Source organism: Drosophila hydei, unplaced genomic scaffold (assembly GCF_003285905.1).
Source record: "Drosophila hydei strain 15085-1641.00,03,60 unplaced genomic scaffold, DhydRS2 tig00000290-arrow-arrow-pilon, whole genome shotgun sequence".
NCBI lineage: Eukaryota > Metazoa > Arthropoda > Insecta > Diptera > Drosophilidae > Drosophila > Drosophila hydei.
This window is the reverse complement of record NW_022045704.1, coordinates 726,031-745,201: the sequence shown is the minus strand read 5'-3', so window position 1 is coordinate 745,201 and position 19,171 is coordinate 726,031. Positions and strand designations below refer to the sequence as shown.

The 19,171-nt window shown below is 37.9% G+C and overlaps 1 protein-coding gene across 1 annotated transcript; it reads left to right on the top strand.

Moving 5' to 3' along the window:
• Positions 1 to 526: 526 nt before the first annotated feature.
• LOC111605494 (elongation of very long chain fatty acids protein AAEL008004) lies at positions 527 to 18,271 on the top strand. Its single transcript, XM_023324042.2, has 8 exons — positions 527 to 861; positions 15,924 to 16,018; positions 16,087 to 16,277; positions 16,354 to 16,434; positions 16,503 to 16,665; positions 16,733 to 16,869; positions 16,947 to 17,228; positions 18,122 to 18,271. The coding sequence occupies exons 2-8, from the start codon at positions 15,958 to 15,960 to the stop codon at positions 18,269 to 18,271; spliced, it is 1,065 nt and encodes a 354-aa protein (XP_023179810.1). The 5' UTR covers positions 527 to 861; positions 15,924 to 15,957.
• Positions 18,272 to 19,171: the final 900 nt, after the last annotated feature.

The window sequence follows — 19,171 nt, the reverse complement described above, 5'->3', positions numbered from 1 at the left end:
GAAGTTGACTCCTTTAATAATTCAAAAAACCGTTACATTACGTTTGTGATCAGTCTGTCAGTTTTGGTATTTTTGCACCATGCATATCAGTAGATTTATCCATACGCGAAGTCTGGTCACTTTAATTGGTAATGGAGTTGCCACATCATTGCAAACAGCTGGCGCTCAATTTTGTGGCGGCGTCGCTCTTTATCGAATTAGTCAGCAAGATAAAAAATGTGCGGCACTCCAGCATTTAGCGCTCTCTTAGAGCAAATAAGCAGAAAATTGTGACGTCATTGCTAGACGTGTGCAATGTGACGCGCTGTTTTAAATATAGCAAAAAACTAAAGTTTATTTAATTACCACATATTTTATGCTTTTGGGCGTAATTTCCTTAAATATAATAATTGTTGAATAAAAAGCTAAGAGGTAATTCTGAACCATACGGAGATAACTTTTGCGATACCTTGTCAATTTTTTGACATCATGTATTCTCTTGGGTTTTGTAATTTTTCTTTTGGGCTTATTGTTTTTGTTGTGCGCTTAGTTTGATTTTAGACTTCCTTGTGCATGGTTGTTGCCGTTGTTGCTACGTTTGCCATTCGGATATAATTTTTTGTTTAAATTCCGATTCCTGTGCGGGTACGCGTGTATTAAATAGTAGTTAAAAGATAATAGTATCACACAGCAGCCAGATAAACGTACTTAAGTTAAATATACGCGAAAAGTGTTCTAAATTATTTAAACTCACGACGATCGCTTTGATATTGTGTGTGTGTGAATGTCAATGTGTGTTTGTGTGTGTTTGAAATTCTAAAAATTTAAGCAAAATTCCAACGGTGCACGTTCGCTGAGTTCGCCGGCCTGAAATCATTGGCGGTAAGTTCGCATCGATTTTCTGTTAGCAACTTGTTGTGCACTCACAGAATATGTGTACAGTGGTGAAAATTAGTCATCAGAGTAGTTGCTGCGTGGTTTTAATTAAAAAAAAAGAAAAAAATAAAGAAAAAAAAAACGGTCTCCTGTTTCCCGCCGCGCCCAGCAACGCACCGCAAGAGTGACAGACAGGGAAGCAACAGCCAAAGTAAGAGAGGAAGAGAGTGCACGTGTATGGGGCGCGTAATTCGCTCTTTCCGTGTATCGTGTGCGTTTATAAGGTTGTGTGAGTGTGTCTGTTTGTGTGCGAGAATGAGAGTGAGAGCACGCTAGCACGTACGTGTGCGGCCTGCCCTTTTAAGAGGGGGAGGTCGAGGTGCATTAATAACTGTTAATTACTGTTCAGGCCCGAATGAAAAAATATATATATTCAGTGCCCGCAGTTAAAAAGAAACCCTTGCGAATTCCAATGTAAATTTCCTTAGTTAAGTTACAGAAAAAAACCACAATATGCAAATGCGGTCTCCGCTGTCAATTGCTTGGCACACATTCAGTTATGTCAATTCATATTTGTTGCATCATTGGTTGCCTCTCCCCCAGTCAACGTCCAACTGTCAAGTACGGTTGCGAGCGCGAACGCGAACGCGAACGCCTGCGCCTGCGCAGCCCTGCATTGCATTTTTCTTTTTGTCGATCACAACAAAAAAGTTTCACCTGTCAGCAATGCGGAAATCGTTGGCAATCGACAGTCGGCAGTCTACAGTCGACAGTCGCCAGTCGCCAGTCGATTATCGAAATCACAGTCGAGTTCATGCAATGCAGAAGGTCAGCCAGTTAATGCGCCCATTAAGTAAAGCGAATGAAAGCTTGGATTTGTAGTTTTCGACTGAGCTTTCGCAAATCAGATTTCAACATTTATTTGTATTGTCTGAAAGCCATAGTTCATTAGCAAACATTAGGCAATAGTAAATATAATATATTCCTATAGAGTGGTGCATTGCGCTAATTGCATTCTTAACTTAGCCTAACACTTGTAAATTGTAAAATCAATAAATAAAAACAAATTAACGCTAACAACGTTTGTCTTCAGTCAACAAATGAGAAATCAAAAGTCCTAAGGTTCAAGTTCGCGTTCACACTCGCTCTCTCTCTTTCTCTTTCTCACTCTCTCTCTCTCTCTCTCTCTCTCTGTTGCCACTCGAAAAGATGTGACGCTACTTGTTCAAGAGAGCTGATGCCGCTAACGCGCTGCACTCGCGGCCAGCCAATTGGGAGAGCGTTCAAAATATCGTATCATATAGAAATTTCATTTTAGCACCGCGTCCAAAGTCCAAGCCAACTGGCTGCCGAATCGGCTATACAGATACACATGCATACATCCATACATGCGACTCTATGTTGTGTGTGTGTGAGTCTCTTGCGTGGTCTGATGATGTCCGATGCCAACGTATGAGTATTTATATATATATGTGTTTATATGTATGTGTAGTAGCATCTTATGCTTGATAAGCACTCTGTGGCAGTGCTATTAGCTTGAAGTTCTTTCAACCGGTTTACCTACAAGAAATTAAATCTACAAGAACTCTGATTGCAAAAAAACAATAAGCCGGAATATGAAATACCCTGTAAGGCGCCTGATTTCATATAAGCAATGATGTAATTCATGCAAATTTACTTGAAAATGCGATTAGCTTGAAGATGGAATGCGCTTTAAGGGGCACTTTCTTTTTGACTAAAGCGATGTATAAGCTAAGATATAGTTTGATAATATCGCTTCAAAAAATAGATAGATAGATTATATGATGTGTTGCATATATATGGCATAACTGGTCATCTGCTTATTCCACATATTCTAGGGTAGTCAGAAGTGATATTTTATTGAAATCAATCCGAATTTATGCTGTTGGTTGCGGCAAGTCTTTACAGTTATTGTGTTTGACCACAAACACTTGAATATTACCACAACAACAATACGAGCTATAACAGAACCGCCTTCTCGACCACCTGTTGCTCGACTATGAATACAAAAGATGCCGTTATATGGCAACGGGTACAACACTTGACGGTTTTCTGTGATAATATTGACCTAATAAGGCGTTGACTTTGCTTATAACAAATTTGCATATTATTTAAGGGAAAAAATACTAAAAATTGTTTCTTTTACATAGGTATGTAAAATTTGAGCTTTTGAAGAAATGTCGATGTCTTAAAAGGCTTCGTTAGGGCAATCTGAACTGATCTTTGATCGTAGTGGAGTGGCTTAAGCATTTTGGATTTACACAATGAGAAGAAAACTGGTTTACATAGCGAACCATCTGGAAGCTGTTGCATCTATATCTCTTGGGATTTCATTTTGCAGTTTTTGATTTAAGTTAATAGCGTTGACTCAATTCCAAATATTTCGCACATTAATTTGTCGGCCTTGGCGCGGGGCTGTCATTAATTATGTATTCACATGTAGTTTTGTTTTTTTTTCTTTAGTTTTTTTTGGGTATTTCACTATGTCTGCAGCCAGGTGGGTTTCAAATTACGTTTGACACACTTGTCTTGTTTGGTTTTAGGCTATTATGTAAGTCTTTGGCTGACAAAAGGGCTTGACCTTATCCTAGAATTCATTTTGTTATTAATCGGCGGAGAGTGTAAACGGTTTGACCTTATCACAAAATTTCAACTAATACTAATCTCAATCTCTGGGTCTATAGTCTATATAGAAGAGGTGTATGTTTTATATAATATCAACTGAATCTTGTATGTACAGTTGAACCTTCTGACCATTTGTTTTTACTAATCGTAACTCTTAAAAAATTGAAGAAGTGTTAGCCGATTGGAATATTTTTATGAATATTGGATATATTTTACAGTAAAGCCTGCCCCGTCTAGAAACCATTAGTTTTTATCGATAATTATAATATTATCAGAACTATTTCAATTGTATATAGTTCCAATAATAATAAAAATAAATTCATAATAAAATTTTCGAATACAATTTTTTTGAATTAAAAACTAATTAAATTAACTGATATTTATATATTTTATATTTAATATTTTTAACTAAAAACTTTTTACATTAAATACATTTTGAAGAAATAATTTTATTGTTTTTATCAAAAATATATTAAACTCAAAAAAATTACATAAAATAAATGTTTTTAACTTAATGAAATAATTAATTAAATTAAATAAACTTTAAAAATATTTATTGTTTCTATTTAAAAATGAAGCTCATTAATTTTTTTAACTTTAAAAAATCAAACATTTTTAGATTTGATTTAATTAAATTCTTTTCTAACTAATAACTTATTAAAATATATTAAATTTGAAAAGAACATAATTATTTTCTACTCTAAAAATTTTTAGAATTAAAAATTTTAAACTATAAACGTTTACTTAACATTCGGATAAACGAATATTTTCCTTAGCCTGTCTTCACTATAATATTTACATTTATATTTAATTTTTGTATTTAAATATATATTTACATACATACACATATTTAATATATATTTAGCCAGCTTTCACTGCACTATGCGTTTAATTCATAATTTTTGATATGATAAGCAAGTGAAACTCTTCGCCTAAATTGCATTTTGAGGCGTTTATATCAAAGGACTGCTCGAACTCCAACTTGGGCAGTGAGTTTTGGTTACTTGCGCTTTCGTTACAACATTGGCAAACCCAAAAAAAAAACCAAGCACAAGCACGAGAAGGAGAAGAAGAAGACAACAAATAAAGCTCGCTGCTGACTGGCTGGTTGGCGAATCGAACGATCGGCCTTTATTTAACTTTTGTAACGCTGGAATGCCAAGTATTTCAGTACATTTTTTGACTGCTGTTGGCTAGCTGGGTTTTTCTTTCTTTTATTTCTGCTGTTGCTTTTTGGCTGTAACGTCTTTCGTGGCCAAAAGCCGCCCAAGCGTCACGCACTTGAGCTTGTTTTTTTGTTTTGGGCGTTGAGCTACTTTTGGCCCGTTTAGCTGTGTCTGCTGTGCTTTTATTTTTTTTTGCGCGCTTACTTTGCGGCCTCTTTCGTTCCGAGAGAAAGAGATGAGCAAAATATTGGTCGAATTGGTGCAATTTATTAAATTGTAAAAATATAAAAATAACAATATGAAATTAGAGAATTCTCAGTCTTTAGTTTTACTCAATTCCAAAACTCAATTGATAACATAAAATCTGAACTTTGTTTATAGTATTAACTAGTTCAACTAATTTCTTTTTTATTATATTTGATTGCTCATCTCTAGAGAAATCGTTCTTGAACTCATTTCATGCGCTAATTTCGAGCGCATCAAAAATTAATTGACTGCCATTACAAACAAATAAACGCGTGTGTGTATGTGCGTATGTATGTGTGTGCGTATGTATGTGTGTATGCGTTGTGTGCAGGTGGTTTTTCATCGGCCTCCATATGTGTGCCCAACTCATTCATAAATAAAACAACATCCACACATAGCATCCACATGTGGCCTGCGAGTACGCCATTTTGTTTGCATTTGAAATCAGCGCCATCTAGCGCTAATAAGACCTGCACACGCATGATTCGAAAAAAAACCAACAAAATTTTACCATCAACAGCAGCAGCAGCAACAAAATTTCAAAGTCAAATGCGTTGAGGGTCAACATATTACATCTATTGCTCATCCTCGCAATTGAGCGAGAGAGAGAGAGAGTGCACGAGAGAGAGAGAGAGAGAGAAAAACAAGATATATATTTCGATTTGCCGTAATCCACATCTGACCCTGAAATTCATTTGCTACGTGTTGTAGTTTCCGTTTTGTAAGAAAGCCAATTTGATGTCTCTTCAGTGTGTTGTTGTCTGTGCAATTAATTTTGCACTTGCCCCGCCCACCTAAAAAGTACAAAACAAAAAAAGGAACACTAAGTTCAACACACACAAATTATTTATTTATTTTTGACTTTGACCCGCTTCGCGTGCCATATTTAATTTCGTGCTATAATACAAGTAGGCGTAAATCCGATAAAAGATACACATATAACAAGTGCCCAAGTCGAGAGTGACTGACTAGCAGATGCCTACACTCGCTCTGATATTTCAAATTTTGGTGGGAAAGGACGGATGATCCGAAATGTTCAAAAGGTAGTATTGTAGTATTCAACAAAGGCTCTAAGAGCAACATAAAATGATCGATTATTATCGATAATAATGGTATGAGTTATCGAAAACGTAATGATAATCTGGTACTGTGTTTGGTATACATAAAAATACATATCAAATTTGAAGTTTTGATAAAAGACGGCCGAAACGGAGAGACGAACATGACTATATCGACTCAGTTTATCTGATCTGATCAGTCTTATATATATATATATATATATATATATACTTTATGAACTGTGCCACTCCTCGTTCTGCCTGTCCCAGCCATGTTCACAAAACCATTATACCCTAACTTTCCATTTTCAATGGGTCCAAGGTACAAAATGATATTTTTACCTATTTAATTGGATGTTTGAGTTGTTGCAAAGTATTTCCATATATAAACATAAATAAATATAGGGCAACTTAATTTGAATAGATAACTTAATCTGCAGGTGTGTGATTGTCCTGAAACACGCATAACTAAATTATCTATTTATTTGCATTACTAAGTGCACTTAAAGTTAATAAACATATTTATTCAGTCAGCTGAATAGTTAATTTGTCATTAAAAACTGCTTAAGTAATTTGTTTTCTTTAAACTTGTTTTTTATGCACTTGAACTTGGTTAAGGGCAAAACACGGTTTTAATTCTTATCGCAGCGTTGCCAGATGAAGAGGTCATTAACGAACAACTAAGTGGCAACGCCAATTAGACATTTGCATATGGATTCTATAAAAGAACTATCAATAGAAAGCAATGCGGCATAATTTTTTAAAGTTGGATAAGGCCTAGAAAGGGGCGACCGACCAGATGCCGATTAACAGCGTAACGGTTTCTGGTTGTGTTTCTGTTTCTTGCATTCAAACGAGTTCAGTCTGCATGCGGCTCTCTCACCAACACACAGACACACACGCACACACATACATAAATGAAAACTCAGCTTTCTGTGCATTCATTCTGCTGCTCTTAGCTTTTCGCTGTGCTGCTGCTGTAATATTTATTGCCTTTTTTTGCACACCTGTTGAGATGCATGTGGCACACTTAACTGTCATTCAAAGCGTTTATGATCAAATATATATATTTTATGTACTTTTGTGGACAATCATAAGCCGGAAAGCGAAAGTGATTTTGTTAGCAGTTGGCTCTAATAGCCTGGCCAAAACGAACGCCTAGACAAATGGCCAGCAGCAAACGCCAGTTACATCAACAGCCAACATTGCCGCAGAAGATGGCGACTTGCCACAAAATGCCTTAATTCACATATAAACGCAGACATAGACAGGCATGTATTGCTGTCTCTGTCTCTGACTGCGTGTGTGTGTGTGTGTCTGTCTGCGTGTGCGTGTATTTTCTTCTCTTTTGAGCTGCTGTCGCTTTTGCAATGCAAGCACAACTCAGCATAAACAGCGACTGACCACCACCGGCAACAACAGCAACCGCAACGGCAACGGCAACGGCAACGGCAACGGCAACTTTTGCAGCATTGGCCACTGTGGCAATCGCTCGCTCAGTTGTATTTTTGGCACGCTGGCCAACGGTTCAACAAGCGGTTGATCTGCGCCGTCGACTTTAGTCCGGTTTAGTGACTGCGGCTGTTAAAGCTCTAAACAAACATAAAAAAGTATATTTGAAATCTGCGATAAACGTTTCGTTTTACACTTTGCGTTTAACATTTTTTCACTTTTTTTTTAATAAAGGGCAAGATTCTATCGTTCTCTCTCTCTCTTAAGTTTACGCTCTTGATTTGCTCGTTAGGGCATGATTCACCGTTAAGCTGTGTAATCGGTCTGCTCGTGCGCGCACTCGTTGATCGATTCGGCACGTCAGTCGTCGTCGTCGTCATTGTCGCTGCCATCGAGGTTGTTGTTGTTGTCGCCGCTGCCGTCGTCTGATAAGGTTCACAGGCGCATCCAGCGAGCCGTCAGTTGGCTTAAAAGCGTGCAAGGCAAAGCATCGCGTAAACGAAACGGTAAACGTTACCAAAACCGTTAAGTGTTTGTTGTCACGGTGTGTGTATGCGCGTGCTTAAGTGTGTGTGTATGTGTGTGCGGCCAATGTTGCTGTGATTATCTAATCGTCATAAACACAGCAAAATACTTACAAACATATATAAACCCAACGTAAATACATAATTAAAAAAAGCCGAGCCAAGCCAACGCCAAAAATAATAATAGCAAAGAAAAGCGAACAACTTTCCAAAAAAGAAATATATATGTATATATAACAAAACATATATAAATTAATATGTTGCTGGTCCAGCGATGAACTAGGCGTCGGTGGCAGGTCCAGCGTTGATCGGGTATTTATAGTCTTAATCAATAAGTTGCTGGTCCAGCGATGAGCTAGGCGTCGGTGGCAGGTCCAGCGTTGGTCGGGTAATTATAATCTTCTTATGATGATTATGTTGGAGGGTTTGACTTCACCCCCTTTTCTATTAACTGGCCTTGTGGCTCAGCAATGATCAGAAATATAACAATTTGATTACGGCGGTGTGCCGGAGTAGTGCGGGTTTATTCTTCAAACTTCAATGCAAAACTGATTTTTAGCTACATAGAATATTTCACTTAAGCTAAGCCAAAACTCGCATCACACCACAATGTCATGGTCGGCAAGCCGACTCAGCAATCTTAGGCAATAACGGAAACTCTTGCAGTAAACAAAAGTATCTGGTTACCGCCGCTGACCATTGCAGTTATAGCGCGCTGATACAAAGTATGCAGTGTCGCAATTGCGAGGGCTGTTTCTTAACTTACGAAACACGCGATAGCGAGGGTTGGTTATAAACTTATGAAATACCCTATATTAAATGTTATGTGTTAACTACTCCCCCTTCAAGTGTAAGGCCGCCCTCGGCCGACCCAATTCCGGCGACGACTTCTCGTAATTGCTTCGCAGACTTCCTTGCGTCGATGAACCGCCAAAGGGTGAGGCCAATGCAGATTAAAGCACAGCATATACCTCCAATGATGAATGCCACACGATAAGCTTGATCAGTTCCGGCGTCTTTCTTGAATTGCTGTATCTCCTCCAAATTACGTTCATTTAAACGATGAAGATAAGGGAGGCTGAGGACATCTTGGCTGGCAGTGATGTTCAGCAAGGGAGAGTTGGCAATGCCCGGGACTCTATTGCGTACGTTGTTGTGGTTGTAAAACAGAGTCCCGTTGATCGCGACTCGGTCCCCGAACGTAATGAGATGCGTGCCGTGTACTTGGATTTCAGTGCCGTTATCCACCTGGATCCTTGCGGACCCGTCGTTAAGAATGATGATTCCATCATCTACGTGGGTGATTATTTCCAGGTTGCTCGGCTGGATTTCACAGTGTGCCGTGCCACCTGCATGGAGCTCTTTGGCACATGAACTCTCTAATGCCAGACGACAAAAGGTGGCTCCAGGTGAAGCGGTGCAACTCTGCAGTGTGTGGGTTTTTCCATCGCATTCGGCTATGACGTTGTCAGGCAATCGCAATATGAAATTCTGATTTAAATTCCAAAAAAAAAAAATTTTTTTTTTTTTTTTTTTTTTTTTTTTTTTTTTTTTTTTTTTTTTTTTTTTTTTACGTTGGGCGCCAATTAATATGTTGCTGGTCCAGCGATGAACTAGGCGTCGGTGGCAGGTCCAGCGTTGATCGGGTATTTATAGTCTTAATCAATAAGTTGCTGGTCCAGCGATGAGCTAGGCGTCGGTGGCAGGTCCAGCGTTGGTCGGGTAATTATAATCTTCTTATGATGATTATGTTGGAGGGTTTGACTTCACCCCCTTTTCTATTAACTGGCCTTGTGGCTCAGCAATGATCAGAAATATAACAATTTGATTACGGCGGTGTGCCGGAGTAGTGCGGGTTTATTCTTCAAACTTCAATGCAAAACTGATTTTTAGCTACATAGAATATTTCACTTAAGCTAAGCCAAAACTCGCATCACACCACAATGTCATGGTCGGCAAGCCGACTCAGCAATCTTAGGCAATAACGGAAACTCTTGCAGTAAACAAAAGTATCTGGTTACCGCCGCTGACCATTGCAGTTATAGCGCGCTGATACAAAGTATGCAGTGTCGCAATTGCGAGGGCTGTTTCTTAACTTACGAAACACGCGATAGCGAGGGTTGGTTATAAACTTATGAAATACCCTATATTAAATGTTATGTGTTAACTTATACATTTATATTAAGAAATAAAAAACTATAACGAAAATCACAAAAGTCAGGTGCGTGGTTAAACTAACGAACTTTGTGAGCAGTTTGTAACTGTAACTGCATCTGTGTGTGTGTATGAAATTCGCATTGTATAATCACAGCAAATACTCAAAACGTGCTTTGCCTGTAAAACCTAACTCTGTTTTAGGGCACCTTGCAAAACCAAAATATATAGATATATATCTGTGTATTTTGATCAAATGTTAACCGGCTTTCCCCGGTCAACAGGCAGTTCGAGCAAATTTTACGCTTAGTTTTACAAATTTTAAAGGTCACAAAGCCTTTTCTTTCAAAAATAATCTCTAGTTTACTGTTCTGTTACATATATTACTTTAAAAAAATCGAATTTATATAGTAAACATTTCTTTTTCATAATTGAAGAAAATCTATTACATTTATAAAAAAAAGGTTTTGAAAGAAATATCACAATTCATAGCTCTTAGCGCTTAGACTTTCAACAATCTATCTATGAGGGGCAACCTCTTTATTTAGACACATATTACGCACTCGTCTCTATTATCGCTACTAACTGGTCGTTGAGACAGTTTGTTGTTGCTTCCAATAACGGCTTATTAGTCAGAATTTTGACTTTATTATCAGTTCTCATTTCTGTTTTGTTATCTTTTATTTTTTCCTCCAATCATATGTGGATTCCAATTGAACGACCAAAAAAAACCCCAAAAATGATAGCATAAAAATATCATAAGCTCGCGCGGCCCAATTGGCATTGATAACTGTTTGATTATGGGCAATTAGTGCACGGCGCTTGCCTAGCTTGCCAAGGCTGTAGTGCTATGGGCCTGATTCCAATTGGCCAACGATAAGATTGCCGATCTCATTACCGATTATCGATTAACGTAGCAATCGGTCTATCTTTATGGCTCGCCTTGGGTCTGGTGACTCAGCTGATTACGATTAACGGTATTTTTATAGCTATTTCGCTCTTTCTGGCATGCGTCATAAGTCTATCGGGTATTCCACTTTGACACTTGAACACGCCGGCAAAATATCTCTCAGCGGCTGCGTTGCATGTGCTCGACGAGATTTCACGCTCAATTAAGTTTTCTGAACGAGCGATTATGCCAGATAAGGCACATCGCTAAATAACAATAGCTCGCATAACCTAGTAGATAGATAGATATATTTATATATGTGTGTATGCTTGCATGCATATAGAACACGCCCACTTCACTAGCTAATGCAACGCCCTGCGCGATTTGATCAACAAACTTGAAACTATTTGTGTTTCGCGTTTTAAGCGCTAAGTTAATGTTTATATTAACATACCCTGTACAATTTTAAAATGTGTGCCGAGGGTATGTGGCTTGTGTCGTACAGTTAAAATATAGATCGATATATATATATATATATATAAATTATTGATTGAGTAACAGAGCTTATAATGTGTGTGCAGAGGAATTGGAGTCAGTTTTATGTCTGAGTTTAACTCTGGTTTTAAGGCTTCCATATAGCATAGAAGAGCTCATTATGTAGCTCTTTTTAGAAGTTCAAGCTGATTTTAATATCTTATTCAAGCTATAAACATCAGTCGTAAGTCAAATTATTTCAAATGCAAATGAATGAATAATTTGAGTATGCAAATTTGACTATAAATTGCCAATTCCCAATTCTTTACTCAATGTAAAGTTTTTATTGCTTACAGAATAGCTAGATTAGGAAAATAGATAAACTGTCGGGAATTTCGAAGCTTAAGCAGGATATATGCTAGTCTGATATACTCGTTTCGCTAGCTTCCACTTGTTATTTTCGCGCTCTAATTAATATGGGAAATATAACAACACAACAGCAACAGCAACAGCAACAACAACAGCAACAGCAATGACATCCATAAACACAACAACAATATGTGTGTTGCATGTTAACATTTGCGTGCTGCCCCACATCCTATTGCAACACCCAGTTCTCTTTGACTAAATTGCCCAGCAGCGAAGCCTGATGATGCACACAGCCGGAAGCAACAGGCGTCTGCCGTGTGTGGGGCATGCGTCGTGCAGCACTGGCAGTTGACCAAAGCGGGTGGGCGAGGGGGTAGCTCTCTTTATGGCTGTGTTTGCCAGTTGCATGGCTCATTGATTGTTTGCTTGGGCGCCGACAATGACGATGACGTCGTTCGCGGTGACACAGCAAATGTGCAAAAGCAAAAAAAAATAAAAACAAATAACAGAGAAAAAAACAGCTAAAGGAAAAATAAAAGAAAAAATTAACAAACAGGAAAGAACAGTTATCAGCCAAGTGTCGAAGATAAAATACACTTGCAAATTCGAAATAAATAAATACTGATTAGTCATACTTATTTTTTCATATGATAAAAAAGAGTTTTATTTTAATGGACTTCAACTGCTTATTGGGCTTTTTTCGCCTTAAATCATATAAATAAATTGCAAAATGTAATTGGAACGCGCAGCGAAATAGTTTTGATAAGGTTATAATTGAAAAGCAAAGGGGAAAAAATGAAAATGATAATCGCGTACAGTAGAGCTTCGGAAGTGTGCGCTGCACGTCGCACATATAGACTTTAAGAATTCTCTAGTTTAATATTGTTTATCAAAAAATGTTGTTGTTAAACATTTAGTGCTCAGTCACACTACTATTTTTATGAACACTACTATTCTTGTGAACACTACTATTCTTATGAACACTACTATTATTATGAACACTACTATTTTTATGCACATTGCTGTATTTTCTAGGTATTTTTCTTAGTATTCAGTATTTATTCAAGTTATGGTATGCAGCTGCTGCTGATAAAACACATATATAATCTGTAGATGAGTTTTTAGAGTGAACGACAAAGTGGGGTCGACCCTATCGGTGTAGTGTATGTTAAAATAACATTGTCGCCCGCCACTCGCCGTCGCTTTCGCATGCTCCACGCCCCAGCGTTCGGTGCCGCCCGTTTGTTTGCCAATTTTTATTTGCTCCACTTTGAGTTGTAATTCTTCTTGGCTTATTATGTAAGTCAAGATGAGCAGTTGTTGTTGTACATGTGTTACCTACTGCGATTTACGATGCCACAGCCCATAAATGTTTACCTTGACAATTTGAACTGTCAACTGGGTGCGAGGCAAAACGAACTGTGACGAATCTACAGTCAGTCAGTCAGTCAATCTCTACATCAGTGAGCCAGTCAACCAACTGTGGTGCTGGCCGTGCCCATCAATTGCGCCTCTCTTGTCAATATTTCATAATTCGCAGCAACAAATTTATTGAGCTGCTCATTTTGGAGGCTGTTGCACGCACGCCTTAAAACTTGCCACTGACCCACACAACAGACAACAAAAGCAACAATAAATTGCGACAACTGTTGAGACTGCGTTTGAAGACTGTGGCAAGGGTGATCATAAAAAAGAGAGAAAAAAACGGCTACAGCCCACTGACTAGCGGCAAATTTTTCTTTTTTTTTTTTTTGTCAACGATTGAGCCGATTGAGCAAGCGGCGCTTACGTCGACATCTGCTCCGCCATCTCCAACGGCAGCAACAGTGCCCATTGCCAGTCATTGCTCATGACATTCAAAACAAACTTCGAGTGGCCACGGCTCACGAGTACATTGCCTTTGAATTGGCATTAGACAACGGCGCCGACGACGACATCGGCCACGGTCATGGGGCTCTGTGGGGCAGCTGATGTGGAAGGCCGTTGGAGCATGTGCAAAAAAAAGTTGTCCGGTTTAGAAGTCAATGAATTCTTTTAAATTCAAGTCAATTGCTGAGAATTGTTTTGGCACTAAAGCGAGTCAGGCATGTGCGAACTGGGGTATGCTAGACTTGCGGATGCTTGGGAGCTTTTGTTAAAATAACGTTTGATTTGTTGTTTTGTTTAAGATCTCTTATGTATGCGATACGCATAATACATGCATAAATCTGTCATATTATTTTCAAAATGATTTTTATCTAACTTTTATAGACACAATTACTAAAGCTTATTTATATAGTACATTTATAGAACATCTGTATACACAACTGCTCATATTTGAATTATAATTTTCGTTATCTTTTCATATTAATTCAAATCGGACTTTAATCGAGCTAAAACCAAACCATTAAATGGCTAAATCTACGTTTATACAAACCATTAGCGCAGTCGACTGTAAAAAACGATATTGTTTAAATTCAACAATAAATTGACATATTGAAAGTGAGATAAATTGATATGAATCGATGTATAATTGTTACTTCAGTGGAGCATTTGGTTTGGCTCCAAATTCAATGTTGAATTTTCACAAAATTTATTTGAATTTATAAAATTCAAATGTTTTTCACAAATAAATAATTTAATATTAATATAATTCATAAATATAGTATAATTTAACATGACAATGGCTTCAATATATTTTCTGTTCATAGATTAAATAAAGCTCAATTCGATTGCATTCTTAACCCACAGACAAGCAACAGCTCACATCAAGTTCACAGATTACATTGACTTCTTTGTTTCAAGACCTCCAAATTGACCTATATATATACATATATATCGTTCGCATACCGTATTCACATTCATTACAAATCTGGGCAGTCAAAGTGAGCTTGAAGCAAGGGCGATTAATGAACGCAATTCCAAATGCCACCCACAAATTGGCTGAGGTCGCAGCTTCCGCTGCGGCGCTCACAACGTGCAGTCTTTGTCTATTCATTGGCATTTTAATGGCAGGCAAATTATACAAATTATAGATAATGTTAAATTATGCAATTCCTTCATGTAAATTCCGCATCGATCGATTCGTACTTTGAGCCCACAACAGCAAAGCAGGCAGCAACTTGGTCCACGTTCACCTTTCACACCTTTCAGTGTTGATCGCTCAATTGAATAAATTAACGTTAGTTAATTTTTGTTCCTTGTTGCAATTAACATGGGGATTTACATAGACACAGACATAGCAACAACAACAAAATTTATTGTGATTTGTCATGGCAATTTGACTTCCTTAAACATTTCATGCCATTTATTAATTGTCTCCGTCTTTTTTTACCAACTTAATTCGTTTATTTATGGCGTTGTAAATTTTCCGGTTTTTTTTATGTTTTCGAAAACTTTTGGCAATAGAATTTTTAGAATATCTGTATATGGAAGAAGTTAAGATTGTGAAATTGGAATTCGAAACCAAATATTTTAAATTGGGAATACCGGATATAATGTAAAAGTGGGCAGAGGGACGCTTGGAGGCTATGGAGTAGTTATCTATGTCTTTCTGTCCAGCTACAAAGCTAGAGAATTGAAATTCCTTCTATATTCATGTTTACCATATGCAGCATGTTGTATTTTCAATATTTTATCTCATAGCCTTATTATCGATATTTGCCTAAGCAAGTTTATCTAGAACAGAACTTGTTCAATATTTAATTAACTATATTTAAGCCCATGCAGACCAAACTCATTAGCTGCGTAGGCATGTTTGTGTGTGTTTGTGTATGTATGTATCTATCTATATAATATAATAACAGCTCTGGCCAAGATTCAGGGTATTTCCTAGTCGGGCACTCCCGACAATAGCACGCACTTTCACTTGTTTGCTTTTTGAGCTGGACTCAGTCTCAGGCAATGAAGTGAATATGTGTTTGTTGCTGAATGGAAAATGAATTTAGTAAGCTTAGAATTAGTATTAGGCTTAGCTACATGAAGCTTTATATTACATCTAAATGAAAATGAAAATTAATGAAAATATGACTTGAATATATTAATTTAAATGTATACATCTATAACTACATACAGCTTATCATTTTATTAATATACTTATGCCCACCCACAGATACTTCATCAACACCTGCAATAACAGCCACAACATGGAAGTACTCATGCATGACGCGCTACATTGGTATAGAGACCTAATGGACAATAAAAGTGGTTCGTACTTAGAATAGACCTTGTACTGTGGCCGTTTATTGATTTTGTTTTTCATCCCGCCCATGCAGATCCGCGCGTCAGTAACTTCTTTCTGCTCTCCTCGCCTCTGCCCACGCTTGGTCTGTGCCTATTCTATGCATATTTTAGTAAATCGCTGGGGCCACGGCTAATGGCAAACCGTAAGCCCATGGATCTGCGCAAGGTGCTCGTCTACTACAATGCGGTGCAAACCATATTCAGTGCGTGGATATTTTACGAGGTAGAGCGCAGCAGCAATTGCTTGAATAACAAAACTGACAGTGATTTGATATGGATTTATATTTTATTTGTCATAGTACTTAATGAGCGGCTGGTGGGGTCACTACAGCTTCAAATGTCAGCCCGTTGACTACAGCAACAGTCCCATGGCCATGCGGGTAGGTTGCGATCAGTGTTCTATGAAAATCAATTGCTATATTCCAACTTTCTCTTGCCCCTTCTCTAGATGGTCAATATCTGCTGGTGGTATTACATATCAAAGTTCACAGAATTCTTTGACACGCTCTTCTTTATACTGCGCAAGAAGAATGAGCACGTTTCAACGCTGCATGTCATACACCATGGCTGCATGCCGTTCTCGGTGTGGATGGGCCTTAAATTTGCACCGGGTACACATGAAAATTCCCTCAGATATTTGACATTATCAATCAATTGTTCTGCATTTGCTATTTACAGGTGGTCACAGTACTTTCTTTGCCCTGCTCAACTCGTTTGTACATATTGTTATGTATTTCTATTATATGATTGCTGCCATGGGTCCAAAGTACCAGAAGTTTATCTGGTGGAAGAAATATCTAACCACGTTCCAAATGGTATATTAGCTCAGCTCCGTTTGCCCAAGCTCTGTTCCACATCTTAACTGACTGTCGACACCTTCCTCTGGTTACAGGTACAATTTGTGGCCATATTTACGCATCAGTTCCAGCTTTTGTTCCGCGACTGTGATTATCCCAAGGGCTTCATGGTCTGGATTGGATTGCACGGCGTGATGTTCCTATTTCTATTCTCTGACTTCTACAAGGCTAAATACCTAAATGCGCAGCGTCGCCGCCGCGAGGCAGTCAAGGCCAACGGGCACACCAATGGCGTTTACACGAATGGCAAAGTCAAGCATTTAGGCAACGGAGATGCCCCGCTACCTGCCAATGGCACCAACAAGGGTGCCTGTATGGTAAGTTTAGCTGATATCAATTTTTGCAGTTGCAAAATAAAGAAAACAAATAACAGACAGACAAAAATGACAGATACAAAAACAAAAATACATAAATAAACGTGTGGCGTAGGTAAGCAATATTAAATCAAGTAGCCCTTGAAAGTTATTAGCCGTGGCTAAACACACAAATCGACGCCCGTTTTCAAGTGCTGGCACCCCCAGGTGTGGCGGGTGAGATGTCCAGTCAGTGTCAGTGTGTGCACACTAGAGTTGCGTGTGTATCGTGCTTACGTGCGTGACACGACACGTTCGTAGGCAAGTTTTAAAAGTTTGTTCATCAATAGGGAATTTGAGAATTTGACTAATGTCATGATTTGAAGCTATACTAAAATGTGCAAATAATAGTGGAATAAAAAAAACATTCAAATTATTTTTAAACAAAATTTAATTAACAAATTTGAAAGGAAAAAAATGTAAAAAACTTTTTGTAAATTTTGCTTAATATTTTTCGAGTTTCTCGTGTGGAACGCAGCGCATCTCTAGCATATACGTTCAAGTGCGTAGTTGTATTATCAACTTAAAATTCTAACTAGCTTAGTTAAACAAACAACACACACACACACACACACATTGAGACAGGCACTCATACACGCGCGCACAGCACTTGCAAACTCTCAACACTACGCGGGGGACGTTTCAATTAGCGCGAACATGCGAAGCCGGATGCGAAGGCCCAATCATATTGGCTGCTGGCCATTAGGAAGGCACACAGCGCTTTGAACTCTGGCTGGAGACTTTGGAGCAGGGTTGAAGGGGCCTCACGCACGTGCTCGGCCACAAAAAAAGTTAAAAAATAACAACGAGGTGTAGACTAAAATTAATCGCATCTATTTACAATTGCTCAATTGCAGCCCGTTTTGGATGACGAATATGTGAATAGCAACGGGCATGCGAATGCCTTTAAGGATGGTTATTTCAAGGAGGGCGTACTGTCTACTAATGATGCCATCTTGAATCCGGACAGCAGTAGCTCTAGTCTGCACCAGCGCAAAGTCAAATAACTACTACTAAGATCTACTACGATGATATTCATTATGTTTAGTTTAAGTGTTTAGCGTGTAACCGAACCGGATCAGATCGCAGCAGAGCAGATCGTAACAGGCTAAGGGCAGTCTAGAAATGCATCCATGCAATTGTGACCATTGGCAACACAAAATAAATAAAACATTATCTGATTTTAATAATTTATAATATAAATATATTTATGTAAAGGCAAGCCAGAAGTTAGTGTATAATGAGAAGTCACATATATTATTATATATACATACACATACATATGCATATATACATATATAAGTAGGCAGACCAAGAACCAGAACCAGAACCGGAACCAGGGAACCATCTATTCCCTCCACCAACAAGACCATCAGCACCCACTGTAGCCGAAGCCGTCAAATAGATTAAGAAGATGTAAACTGCTTAGGTAACTGAATAACAAAAACAATATAAACTGTTTAGATATCAAACGTATTTTCGATGGTATTATTCCCACTATCATTGTACTATCACCCACCACATAAATGAACACATATTTTTTATAAAAATATTTTTGTAAACTCAATTTGTATTTCCCCATTTGTGGCGTATGTTCAACTGGCAACATATATCATCTCTACCACCAACCCTATATAAATATATTTACTTACACACACTCACACACACTTATGTATACACATGCTAGGCATTAACTTTTATATGACAATTTTGGATAACCTAATGAGACGTCAACCTAACGATAAAAGATACAAGAAAATACGCTCTTAAGCCTGCTTTAAACTTAAACGTTAAACTATTTGTAGCTTGTTTTTGTATATTGAATGCGAAAGGATAGAGAAAATATTTGTTGCAATATTTTGTAAATGGTCTAATGATAAAAACCTATATATAGTGCGATGTTGTAG

Bases quoted from the DNA above. Each gene is read 5' to 3' on its own strand.
- LOC111605494 (XM_023324042.2), top strand. From the start codon at position 15,958: ATGGAAGTACTCATGCATGACGCGCTACATTGGTATAGAGACCTAATG. The intron at 16,019-16,086 runs GTTCGTACTTAG...CCGCCCATGCAG, and splicing joins CCTAATGGACAATAAAAGTG to ATCCGCGCGTCAGTAACTTC. The intron at 17,229-18,121 runs GTAAGTTTAGCT...GCTCAATTGCAG, and splicing joins CCAACAAGGGTGCCTGTATG to CCCGTTTTGGATGACGAATA.